Below are 12389 nucleotides of genomic sequence, written 5' to 3'. Positions count from 1 at the left end.
CGCTGGAACTCTTCAGGTAGTGTTCCCCGAGCCCCATAATTTTTGCAGTGGAAGGGTCTTTACTACCGCAGATTCCAGTCTCCACCGTGGTGCGGTGTGGCCCTGAGCCATTGGGGTCAGTTTGTCGTGCCCCTTGGGGTCAGCTCGTTTCTTTGGTGTAGGCTCCGGTAGCATTTGTTGTCGTCTGTCTGTTAGTGCATTAAGGCTGCGGAGGAAAGGTTCTGGTTCCTCGGAGGAAGTGAGGGTGACCTGTCCTGTTCCCGACATTGCCAAGAGTGACCCGTCCGCTCCCCATCTGTACTTCACGGAATTGTCTCTTAGTCTCTTTGCTATGGGTGCCAGTTTCCTCTTTTCTACCAATACTGCAAAAGGGAGATCACTGTATATCGCCAGTGTAGTGTTTTCGTAGTGTATGGTTTGTAATTCCCTGGATCTGGCTATGATCGCGGCTCGTACCGCTATGTCTCTTGTGAGAGCGATTGTGTCTCTCGGGGCGTCGCTAGGTGCTGCAGCGGACTTTTTCACCCTGAATGCTGCTTTTATGGCGGGTGAGGTTGCTTCGCTTTTGATTCCTAAAGCTGCTATCGAGTTCCTGGCGAACTCCAATAAGTGCTCCCCCTCGACAGACTCTGGGATACCCCTAATGCAGATGTTCCTTTGTCTGTGTCTGGTTTCGAGCAGTGTCATTGCCCGCTGCATCTGGCGTACCTGAGCGGTGAGTTCCGCTATTTGGCTGCTGTTGCTTTGTATGTGGCTGTCTCTGGCGGTTTCTCTCTCCTCCACCTCTTTCACTTTTTGGTGTATAATCCCCATTTCATTTTGTGCCTCTGCCAGATCTGCCTTCCAGATCTTTCTCAGGTCCGTTAGCAGGTTCTTAATGTCCCCTTTAGTGGATGGGGATGAGTCTTCTTCCGACTCCGAGGTGTGGGGGGTCTCCCCCTGTACGGATGAGGGAATCGATTCCTCTCCCTCCTGAGAGTCTTCCGAGGCTTCTGGGTCTGTGTGGGCTTCGGGCGCCATCTTGGGCTGCAGCCGCGGTTCAGGCCTGCTGAAGGAGAGCCTGATATCAGGCATACGCGGGGGTTCGGGTCGTGCTCTTTGTCGATTCTTGCGCCCCATTTCGTTCTCTGGGGGTTCGTGGGTCTCGTGCTGTGAGTAAAATTTGTTTTTTTACGGCTTTTCTTTCTTTTTCTGTGGATTCCTGTCGGAGCTCCACAGATAGACGTCTGGTTCAGTGCTCTGCCGGCCACGCCCCCCTGCTTTGTCTTTTGAGAACCCGCAACCTGGGTGCCTTGGGAGAGATCGTGGAATCTATCAGGGGATCCATAACTAAATTAAAGTCCCCGCATATTACAGTGGTCCCTTCTTGTATTTGCGTGATCTTTGCAATGATTTTATGTAGGAAATTTCTTTGTCCTGAGTTAGGGGCGTATACATTAACAATCGTGTAAGTTACATCGTTGAGTATGCCCACCACCACCACATATCTTCCCTCCCTGTCTACTTCCAAGTGTTTGAGAGTGAAGGCTACATTTCTGCTACATTTGTTGTGGGGCATTCGCTGCCACTGCGAGGTGGATCCGCTCCGCTCTGTCTGCTGTGGCTTGTTGCGTGGGGGTGGTATGCCCCATTCTCGGAGGGCCTTCATACCTGCCTCCGGTGTCGTGATGACTGTCAGTTTACCCTCCCTTGGTATCAGGAGCTTGACCGGGAAGCCCCAGCGGTATGGTTGCTTGTGCTGCCTGAGATGTTCCGTGATGGCTGAGAAGGATTTTCTCTTCCGCAGTGTGGCGGCCGATATGTCCGCGTATATCGCTGTGTCGCTGTGGGGTGCAGGGAGGACGGGGCGCTGTCTACTGGCCCGCATAATCACCTCCTTCACATGAAAGTAGTGCATTCGCACTAGGACGTCTCTCGGTGCTTCATTAGTCAGGAATCTCGGTTTTGGGACCCTGTGGTAGCGGTCCAATAATAGCATGTCTTGGTGGAGGTCGGGTGCCAGTATTTTGAGTAGGCCTTGGAGGTGGGCGTGCAGGTCCGCCGGCCCGACAGATTCAGCTATCCCCCGAATCCGGAGGTTATTGCGCCGGGATCGGTCCTCCAGGTCAGCTAGTTTGTTTTCAAAGGCCTCCATAGTGTCCCTCATTTCCTCCATCGTGGTCCTCATGTCGCTCTGTGTCTCTGCCTGCTCCGCCATGTTTCCCTTCAGCTCGGAGGTTCGTGTCTCCAGTGCCCGGAGGTCCGTCGTGAGTTCTTTCAGGGTTGTCTGCATGGTATGGTGTAGCTTATCGTGCATGTTATCAAACATACGTTGCAGCATACCCTGGGTGACCGGTGCTTCTGGGTTGGCGGTTTCCCGCTCCCCGCTTTGCGCGCTGTCGGCGCCATCTTGCTGCGTTCCGTCTGACAGGGCCGTTGCTTTGTTTTGTGTGCTGCGGGCACCGAAAAAAATTGCTTTTTTCTGATTTTTCCGTTTGCCTCCTGCTTTTCTGCTGTGACATCTTTTCGTGGAGGTGATTACCGTGTGTGGGTGTTCGTTTCGCTTAGTTGGTAGGCCTGGGTAGCACGGAGCTACTCGAACATGCGACTGCTTCCCTTGAGCTCCAGGCCACGCCCCCGAAACAGGCCTATTTTCTTTGACCCTCCATTTTTTATTCTTCTTCAGGGTTCCCCACCCCCTGTGGCTACCACTCTTCCTGCCTAGATTTCAGGTAGTTTATTACCCATGGTGGTCACGGCCTCGGTGCCCCCGTTGTCCAGGGTCTCCCTCTGGCATCAGGGCAGGTTGTGGTGAATGCCCTCCGGTCAGGTCTATACTGCGACTGGCGCCGCTTGCACACGTGCAGTTCGCGTCTGCGCATGGCAGCGGCCATCTTGTGTGTGCCGCGCTTTTTCCCCGGCTCACGCTGCTTGTTTTGGGGCGGGCACGAGCTGATTGGCTGCCTGTGTTGCTTGGCAGCTTGCCAGTTCTCCCCTGGGGCTATTCCTGAGGGAGCACTCGGTAAGCTGCCAGTAAATTTGCTGTGATTGTGCTGTGCTTTGTCCTAGTGTGCCTATTACCAGTTTCAGACAGTCCTCCCTTCTGGGCAACGCAGGTTCCTCCATTCTGTGTAACAGAGGATACCTGTCACTTAGTTTTTTCTCCAGTGCAAGTGTGCTGCCCCATATTTGGTCATTATGCAGGCCCATAAGGAGTTGGGAATTAATGCCCCTACCACTACTGAGAATGCCACTAGGCAAGGAATGACCCCTGTCCCTAGACCCCCAACCCAACTGGGGGAGGACATAGCTTCCATGGAGCAGATGAACTCGGAGAAGTTCCACTCGCTCCTGGACGCTACAATGACCAAATCGGTCACCCAGGCCATTTTTACTGCAATGGGGGTGATGTCGGTCAACGTGTTCCACTCTATTTCTACTGCTATTCTGGCATCTAGTCGTGCCTCTGGCTCGACATGCCCTAAGGCTTCTATTGATAAGCTGGTGGTCCCTAGTGGCCGTAGAAGACCCACTACAAGGGTGAGCATGCCTCCAAAACTAGATTGATGGACATGTTGCATCCTGTTAATATTAAGGAAGTGGTAAATGAGCCGCGTAAATGAGCCACCCGCCAGAAAAAAGCGGTGTGGACATGGAAGAGGGCAAAAGCCCTGACAGATTCTTCCGACTCTGGTTCGGATTCTGAGGAGGTCACGGATGAGCCTGATGGGATCGGCTCTATTGATTCGGGGAACTCATCTCTGGAATGTAGTTTGGCTACAAAAATGGCCACCAGCACTAAGAAGGTGGCGGACGCTTCCGCTATCCTCGGCTCACAGGGAGAACCCATGTTTGACTCCGATGCCCTGCAAAACCCTCAGTCGCTGAATGGTACCCGACCAATCACGTGGCCCAGTATATCGCAACTAGGATTAGGAAGCCTCTAGACAAGACCACGAGGAATAAGCTTCGGGCAGAGTGCCCACGCCTTGCGGTCCCCGATATGGCCTGTGCCACACCAGACGTAGACCCTAAAGTCGGAAATAATCAGAAATGGATCAGCGCTAACAAATCTCAAATAATGGTAGCTCACCTTTTAAAATAGGGTTCCCTCCTAGACCCCATAGAACAAATATAGATAGCAGGATAGGAAAAAGGTAGCGTCTATAATTAAAAATACTAAAATAATAAATAGTCCAAATAAAAACACTCCAAGATGGAAATGTAAACTGGTAGAGGAAACAGGAACCAGTTGATAGCAGATCCTAGGCCAAACGTAACTTTCAATCCAGAGAATAACTCCAATGGTACAGTATGTATGTAGAAACTCGAAAGGTTTATATGAATGAGGTAGATAGTACTCACATTTTTCAGAGCTCAATCCGGCTCTGGTTAATAGGGCGTAGAGTGGTACAATCCCCACTTCTAGGATTTATATGGAATATTCAAAGACCTCCGATAGTGTAGTGATGAGAGGGATGCCAGTTGAAAAATAAAAAATGCAACAAAATATAGTGCTTACTGTAGCTTTAAAACAAATATTGTCGGGGCGGAGCCTGACCGCCAAGCCCACTGGACGTGTGGGAAACAGGCTCCGGCACGGTCAGCTACAAACAGGGAGATCCACCCGGGTACTCAGCTTGAACACAATTACTTATGCCCCTTTCACGCGGGGAGAGACCTGCTAAACGAACGACATCAATCCCGACCCAATCCGTGTCAGAGAGCTCGCATCGGAAATCTGCAGCAAACCACAGACGAAGCTCAGAGGAGACGGGCGATCCCCTGACTCCACAACCTACCTTGTGTCAGCCATGCTCCACCCCCCCCCCCCCCCCCCCCCAAACCGGTGGGGGTGATCCCGGTCCCCGGTGACCTGCTACCTGGAAGCGGCAAGGCAAGGAGGAAATCACAAGCCTCTCCAGCGAAGATCCTGACTCATAAATGGCGGACGCGACCAAGCTTTAACCCATAAACATACAGTGGCAACAGACCGACCGCTGCACAGCGACATCACTGGAGGCTATATTTGATAAGTCTTGGGCCAAACTGAGGGAACGCATGGTTGCTCCCGTCCAACTACCTACTCACCCGCAGCGCCTGGAAAACGGAGACAGAAAAAGAAAGCGTGAAAGCCCCCCTCCGGGCACCAGCTTCGAGCACACTTCTGTACCACGCAGAGAATGCCCTCCTGGATCAAGGGACTACCCCGGATGCACCATCCACGTAAGCGGAGGACCGAACCGGTGTCATAACATCAGGACCTCCTGCAGCCCCAAGTGTGGGAAGGACTTGGACTCACAGAGCACCCGAGTCCATGGCTTAGTGGTGCTGGCCCCTACAATGATCCAGGGCTGGAGGGAAGTCAGCCCCAAACACTACCTGGCTACTCTCACACAAGTGCCACCCACCATGGAGAAGGACTCTCCCCCACAGCCTCTATGTGGAGTGGGCTGAAAGCTCCTAAACGACACCCTAGCAGACAGGCACCACAGAGTTAGATTATTCCATGCCTGCATTCACTCCCTACCTACCTAAAGCAGTACCCAGCGGCACTTATAAGCTGTCTAGCACACTCTCTAATTGTTGTCTTACCTAGCACGTAGACAGTTAATCAGTAAACCTGGCATGTACACTACCATACATACAATGTGTTACTCAGGTGCGCTGGGGGCTATCTGGGGTGACATACTCTACAGTATCCCTCGCCAAACCTGTCCCCACTTGGTACCGAGCAATTACCAAAGATACGAGCGCCTAGCCGGGTTTACTTCCTAGTTTAAAACCAAAAATGTGCAGGATTATAATGTGCACTGTTCAGAACCATTATCATGTGTTCCTTACTTACCTACTTATTCAATGTTGTTACTTGCCTAGCCTGTGTCTTGTTACTTACCCTAACTATAAAATGGTGCAAGCACTATGTCGCGGTTGCCGGCCCGCCGCGTGGCACGGCTGTGCCCAACCGGCACAGCCTCGCCGACAGCACGAGCTTACCTGCTCGCCGGCGAGCCGACAACCGCTTCCCTGCATCCTCCGGCCGTCGTGCCCAGATCCAAAATGGCGCTGACCGCGTGGTCGCGCCTAAACATAGCTCCGTCCTCGTAGTTTATACTGACGTGCGCGTGACATCACAACGTCAACGCGCACACACGTTTTGGGGTCAGAGGTCGCCCTATATATTTAAATCCCTAGCTCACCCCAGCCCTGTCGTGGTTTCCTGTTCCTGGTTTCCTGAGAGTGCTTTATCTTTGTGAATCTGATTTCCTGGTATCCTGATCTTGGCTTTTCCCTGGTTATTCTGAATTCTGGTTTCCCTGACTTGGCTTGTGTAAACGGTATTGTGTATTTTCTGGCTTCCTTGACCTTGGCTTTCCCTTTGACCATTCTCTGTCTCTAGCGTATTAGTCCGTCCATTGTAAGGTCCGGTTTATGCTCTGTCCTTTTATTTTCCTTTTCTTGTCTATGTATATGTTTACATAGTTTCTGCGTGCTGGACTACACTAGTAGTCGTGACACACTAACGTATACCTCAATGTTAATGATGTCTGAAAAAAGCATGAGGATTGCGGGGTACCCCATGTGCATGTGTTAAGTTTATATGCACTGCAAAAAAAAATAACAAAAAAAATTACAAAAAAATATTGTCTCAGACGTCTTTGGTTCTCATAGCCCCATTCTGGACTGCACAACCTTGGTTCCCTTCACTCATGTAGATGTCTATCGATCTTCCCAGATTACTGCCCGATTCAATGCAACTCTTACTGGATCCCGATTGGAACCCACATCCCCTTTTGATTCAAGGACACCTCAGAATCTTAGCATGGCTCCTATCTGGGGACCCTGGGTTGTGCAAGATGTTCCACAATCAACTCTTGACTTACTGGTGGGAGCCTGGGCCCCTGGAACAAGACGATCCTACGATCATGCCTGGAACACATGGAGTTGTTGGTGCATGGAACAACAGGTTGATCCTGTATGTGCTCCTGTGAGTTACCTGTTACATTTCCTTATGGATCTGTATGACCTGTATAGGTTTGGCATATTGCACTATTAATTTCTATAGATTGACAATCTCTTCTAGCCATCGTGGACTAGATGTGGCTCCGGATGGTAAACAGCTATTGGTGTGTTGACTCCTACGGGGCATTACATTTGCACGACCACCTTAACCTCGATACATGTCATTATGGGATGTGAATCTGGTTCTCAACCTGTTGGAAAACTGGCGACCAAATGCAGAACTCATGCTTAAACAGCTGTCCGCAAAATTGGCCATGCTCCTCTGTCTGATATCATGCAAACAGGTTTCAGATGTCCGAGCGCTGGACAGGGCCAGACTGGCCCACCAGGATACCGGGAAATTTCCCGGTGGGCCGCGGCACCTGGGGCTGGGCTGACAGCCCCATTCCGAACTGAACAGGCTCCTGTGATCCCGGCCGGCCATGTGCGAGCTGTGCGGCCGCACAGGACCCCATGGGAGCAGGGGGAGCCAGGCGGCCGCCACAGCTCACACATGGCCGCCGGGATCATTACAAAAATAAAATGAAATTTGCGGCAGGGGCGGAGCGTAGCGTGCGGCTGGGGAGGAGCCTAACGTGCGGCGGGAGTGGAGCTAAGCATGCGGCGGGGGCCTGGCTAACTGCAGCATGGGAAGCAGGAAGGAGTCCCTGCTTCCCCAACAACCAGCCTCCAGGAGCTCCAAGGGATGTGGAGGTAAGAAGCAGGTCAGTGTGTGTGTGTATGTGACTGCCTGTGTGTGTGTGACTGCCTGTGTGTGTGTGTGTGTGTGTGTGTGTGTGTGTGTGTGTGTGTGTGGCTTTTGGTATGTGTGTGTGACTGTCTGCCTGTGTGTGTGTGTGTGTGTGTATGTATGACTGTCTGCCTGTGTGTGTGTGACACTGTCTGTGTGTATGTATAGCTGTCTGCCTGTGTGTGTGTGTGTGTGTGTGTGAGTGTGTGGCTATCTGCCTGTGTGTGTATGACTGTCTGCCTGTGTGTGTGTGTGTGTGTGTGTGTGTGTGGCGTTTGGTGTGTGGATGTCTGCCTCTGTGTATGTGTGTGTGTGGGTGCCTGCCTCTGTGTGTGTGGATGTCTTTGTGTGTGTGCATCTGCTAGTGAGTGAGTGAGCTTCTGTGTGTGTGTGTGCGCATCTGCTAGTGAGTGAGCTTCTGTGTGTGTCTGCATGTGAGTATGCCTTACTGTATAATTTATTTAACCCTAAACGGACTAATATTTTGAATTGAAAAATAAATATTCCAATAATATATATATATATGTGTGTATTTATATAACACACACTACATAGCACAATAACTTATGGGGCTGCCATAGATTTTTTTCCAGGGCTGCTTCGTGTCCCCAGTCTGGCCCTGGCACTGGGTGTTGACGCACGCTCCTTTACCCCTACAGGAGTTTCCTTCAACATTTCCAGACGTACCAAGTCATCGATTACTACGGTTTCCTATCCATTGTTTCACAATGTTGACCTCTGCCCAGTGGATTGTCTATGGGAATATGAAGCACAGACTTAGGTGTTCAGGAATCCTGCATATAACAAGTTGTTCTTGGCTATTAAAATGCCTCATCACCCCGTATCTACAGTGACGCTAGCCCGCTGGGTGAAATGGATAATGGCTTCGGCCCACATAGATACATCATATATGGCGCACACTCAACTAGAGGGGCCATGGCTTCAAAGACTTTCAACTTGGGCTGTAAACTAGAAGATCTTCTTCGAATGGCAGATTGGTCTTGTGGATCTACATTTAAAGAATATTACTTGCCCTACAGAACATGTCTCATCTATGGTCATTTCTCAGCTTTGAACTAGCTTAAAATGAGCCTCCGTGTCCTTTAATAATTTAATAAATTACCAGATTTTACTTATTACATGATGTAAAGTCATGATTTTATTCAGGACACGGAGGCAAATATTAGCCCACCCAATACAGGTACGTTTTAAGTTCTTTTTTTGTCCCACCGTAGGTACGCAATGGGTATTGATTTTAAATGTCTGGATTGTTTTCGCTGTTAGTTATTATTATTATTATTCCAGGATGTAGTTACCTGCAATATGCTTAAGTTAAACATAACTAATTTTATTTTTCCGTTTCAGTCACTAATGTGGTAACATGAATGATAGTCTGTAGTAGTAATAGTTTCAATGCATCCGTTCCCTCAGAAAAAGTTGCCTCCTGGACACCGGCTGTTCGTCTGTCTGGTTGTGTTGCTTCAGTTAGTTTGTTTCGATTTGTTTAATTGACTATTGGCTTCGGCATCACCAAGAAAGAAGGTGGATTTGGGTCACATGAGAGTATATGCAATGTGGACTGCTCTCATTGGCCAAGATGTTATGATGTGATGGTTAACCCTCTGAGGGTATTGGTTTTGTTTTTCTTTTCTATGAGTATCTTGATATCATTTCTTTGCTGCTGAGGAATAAAAGAAAGAGATAAGCCTAATATTCGCCTCCATGTCCTTAATAAAATCATGACTTTACGTCATGTAATTAGTAGAATCTGGTAATTTTAAATGCTCTTTCAGTGTTTAGTTTGGGGGAACCTACAGAATAATGGCATTAGGTTCGTATTCTGATAAAACGTAAAAAGGGTTTGAGAAACCCTTAAAGGTTATTACTTATAGTGTCACCTACTATTCAGTTTGTTTCATTTTATATTTTATAAAAAAACATATTTTTATGCTTTATGATCCTAAAGCCTTAAAAAATAATACTCCAGTTCAAGAACATTATATTTCTCAAGATACTTAACCAGCTGAATGTCTGGTTAAGACTCATGGAAAATGCAGTCTGACAACAACTGCAGTGCTAAAGGTAAGGCATTACTATTTGAGGTCATTACTACACAGTTTAGTTCAATGTCTATATGCAGAGTATCAGACAAAGTCCTGTCTGGCTGGGGAACAGTGCTTTCAATGTCTGCCTGGATGAAACTGCAGTGGAGAGCTGGGGGGACAGTGAGGGAGGGAGGAATTCAAAGAATGGAGCTAGAGAAGACTTATCAGAAACTGCAGGGGAGAACATGCATGGATGTATTCAAAGCATTGAGCTGCGGGAGAGCTGCTAGATACTGTCTCTTCACTTTTCACACTGTGCAGTAGGAGCATCAGGCTTTAACAATGTAGCAGGCATGAAATCAAATTCTGTCAACTCCATCCGCTGGTGCTAGCAGCCTGTGACAAACTAGTAAGACTGATGATCTCAGCCATGGAGGCAGAGCCAACCATGGCAAGTCCATAGTACTAAAATAGTGCTGAAATATGTATTCCAGCACTATAGTGTTAGGAATACATGTTTGTATTTCCTGCACTATAGTGTTCCTTTCATTTTACATAACCTCACAAACTCACCCATCATGCACTACTTTGAATTTTACTGCCATGGACTAAAGAGATACACATAGATGAGATGGCTAGGTGACAGACCCAGAGAGAAGTAAGATGGGAAAAAGCATACACATAGAGTCAGAGATAAATTGATAAAAGGCAGATGCAGAAGGAGATAATGGTTAGTTAGAGCAGCTATGTCATTTGAATCCTTTTTTTTTGTTCCTCTGTTTTTCCTAATTTTTAAGAAAAAACTACTACTTTTCTTATGGGGTGTCTGTTCTCTGGCAACATTTGGCAATGGGCAGAGATTAATCAAAGTTCAGGTTCCGTTGTTAAACTGACACTATAGTCACCAGAACAACTACAGCTTATTTTATTTATTCTGGTGTCTATAGCCTGTCCCTTCAAAATGTTTATGTAAACACTGCCTTTTCAGAGAAAGCACTGGATTGGCTGAGATTGTCAATTTTGATGATCTCAGCTAAGGAGACAAAGCGAGGGTGGAGTCAGCCGTAGCGGACTAGTGCAGTGCTGAAAAAAAAAATTACGTTTTAACCCTCTTTATCAAGGGCAGAGGGAGCTGCCCATTTGCAATGTGTTTTTAACACTGTAGAGTACGGAATACACGTTCGTATTCCTGACACTATAGTGTTGCTTTAAGCTAATTTTCCCATGGTCCATCAGTCAAACGATTTGTGCTTTCATGTAAAACAACCCCTCTATAACAAATTAATTTGATATTCCTGGCTTAGATGGTACCTCCACCGCAAAGATCTAGTGATGACAACTTCTCAGAGTCCTGAGCTGATTCTGCAGCTTGTTCCATATCTTTGCTTTCCAAAGAGATTTTGCATACACCATCTCCTCACTTAGTCCTGGAAAAAAAAATGGCAATCTGTTTTGGCACGGTCACCTAGTGCACATTGTACCTGATTGCAAATGTATTTTATTTTGTCCTTATGATTTTTTTGCCCATACTCCGCAGCGGTGATCCTAACTACTTCATCAAACAATTTTAATTGGCCTTTCTTTACCAGTAACAACAGGAAAGATTGTGCAGAATGTTTTAAGAAAGGTAAAAACATTGTTGAGACACATGGAGGAGCTGCAGGGGGGGAGGGAGGGGATGAGACATATGGAGTGGCTGGGGGAAGGGAATGAGACACATGGAAAGACTGGTGCGAGGGAATAAGACACATGGAGGGGCTGAGGGGGGAATGAGACACATGGATGGGCTGAGGGGGTAATGAGACTGGGTTTGAATGAGACACATGGAGGAGCTGGGTTTGAATGAGACACATGAAGGGGCCGGGGAGGAATGAGACACATGAAGGGGCCGGGTAGGAATTAGACACATGGAGGGGCCGGGGAGGAATGAGACACATGGATGGGCTCTTGGGATGTATGAGACACTCAGATAGGTGGAGGGGGTCCCAAGAGCAATATTTGCACTGTACCCGGGGCTTTCTAGTTAAGCCTTTGTTTGGATGTGTGTATGAAACCAAGTGTCTATAGGTTTAAACAAACACATTTAAATACTCAATACATCTAAAGGAGACTATGGAATTCTAGACGTACATTTAAACATAGTATCATAGCCACGCCTTATTACACCTATTTCTCATAACCGTATAGTTATAAGGTATTTACAAAAGAGATATTTTCTTGGGTGCAGAAATAAAATAGGAGGGTGCATAAAAAATTATACTGAGCTTGATTTAGTTTTATATTTTTAATATGTTTACATGTTTAGGCCACTGTCTGTGTGCATTTTATTAGGCTACTTAAAATCACCTATCTCAGCAAACAAATGTGGGGATTAAGTTCCACCATATTGTGTTAAGTCAACCACTATTCCACAGTATCCCAATATCGGTGGGTCACTAATTCCAATATGGAGACAGATTAAATAGTGCTAAATGAGTTAAAGTGTATTTAAACAATGTTGTAAGAGCATTGTGAATATATATTATTATTATTATTATTATTATATTATTTATATAGCGCCAACAAATTCCACAGCGCTTTACAGTGGTTGGACGAGCAAACATGTAGTTGTA

At 47.5% G+C, this 12389-nt stretch overlaps 1 protein-coding gene across 2 annotated transcripts in view; it reads right to left on the bottom strand.

Annotated features, from left to right (window-relative positions):
* LOC134611511 (colorectal mutant cancer protein-like) overlaps positions 1 to 12389 on the bottom strand; it is a 159472-nt gene that overhangs the window by 113592 nt on the left and 33491 nt on the right. Inside the window, exon 1 of one of the 2 annotated variants that reach the window (XM_063455446.1) lies at positions 11089 to 11199. The exons of the other annotated variant lie outside the window; for it this stretch is intronic. Coding sequence (XP_063311516.1) covers positions 11089 to 11155 — 67 coding nt within the window. The 5' untranslated portion in view covers positions 11156 to 11199. Of the gene's footprint in view, positions 1 to 11088; positions 11200 to 12389 lie in introns of those variants that run through there. 2 annotated transcript variants of the gene reach the window in all.

Source organism: Pelobates fuscus, chromosome 5, assembly GCF_036172605.1.
Source record: "Pelobates fuscus isolate aPelFus1 chromosome 5, aPelFus1.pri, whole genome shotgun sequence".
Taxonomy (NCBI): Eukaryota; Metazoa; Chordata; class Amphibia; order Anura; family Pelobatidae; genus Pelobates; species Pelobates fuscus.
Note: the sequence above shows the minus strand (reverse complement) of the source record. Positions and strands in the feature narration are given on the sequence as shown.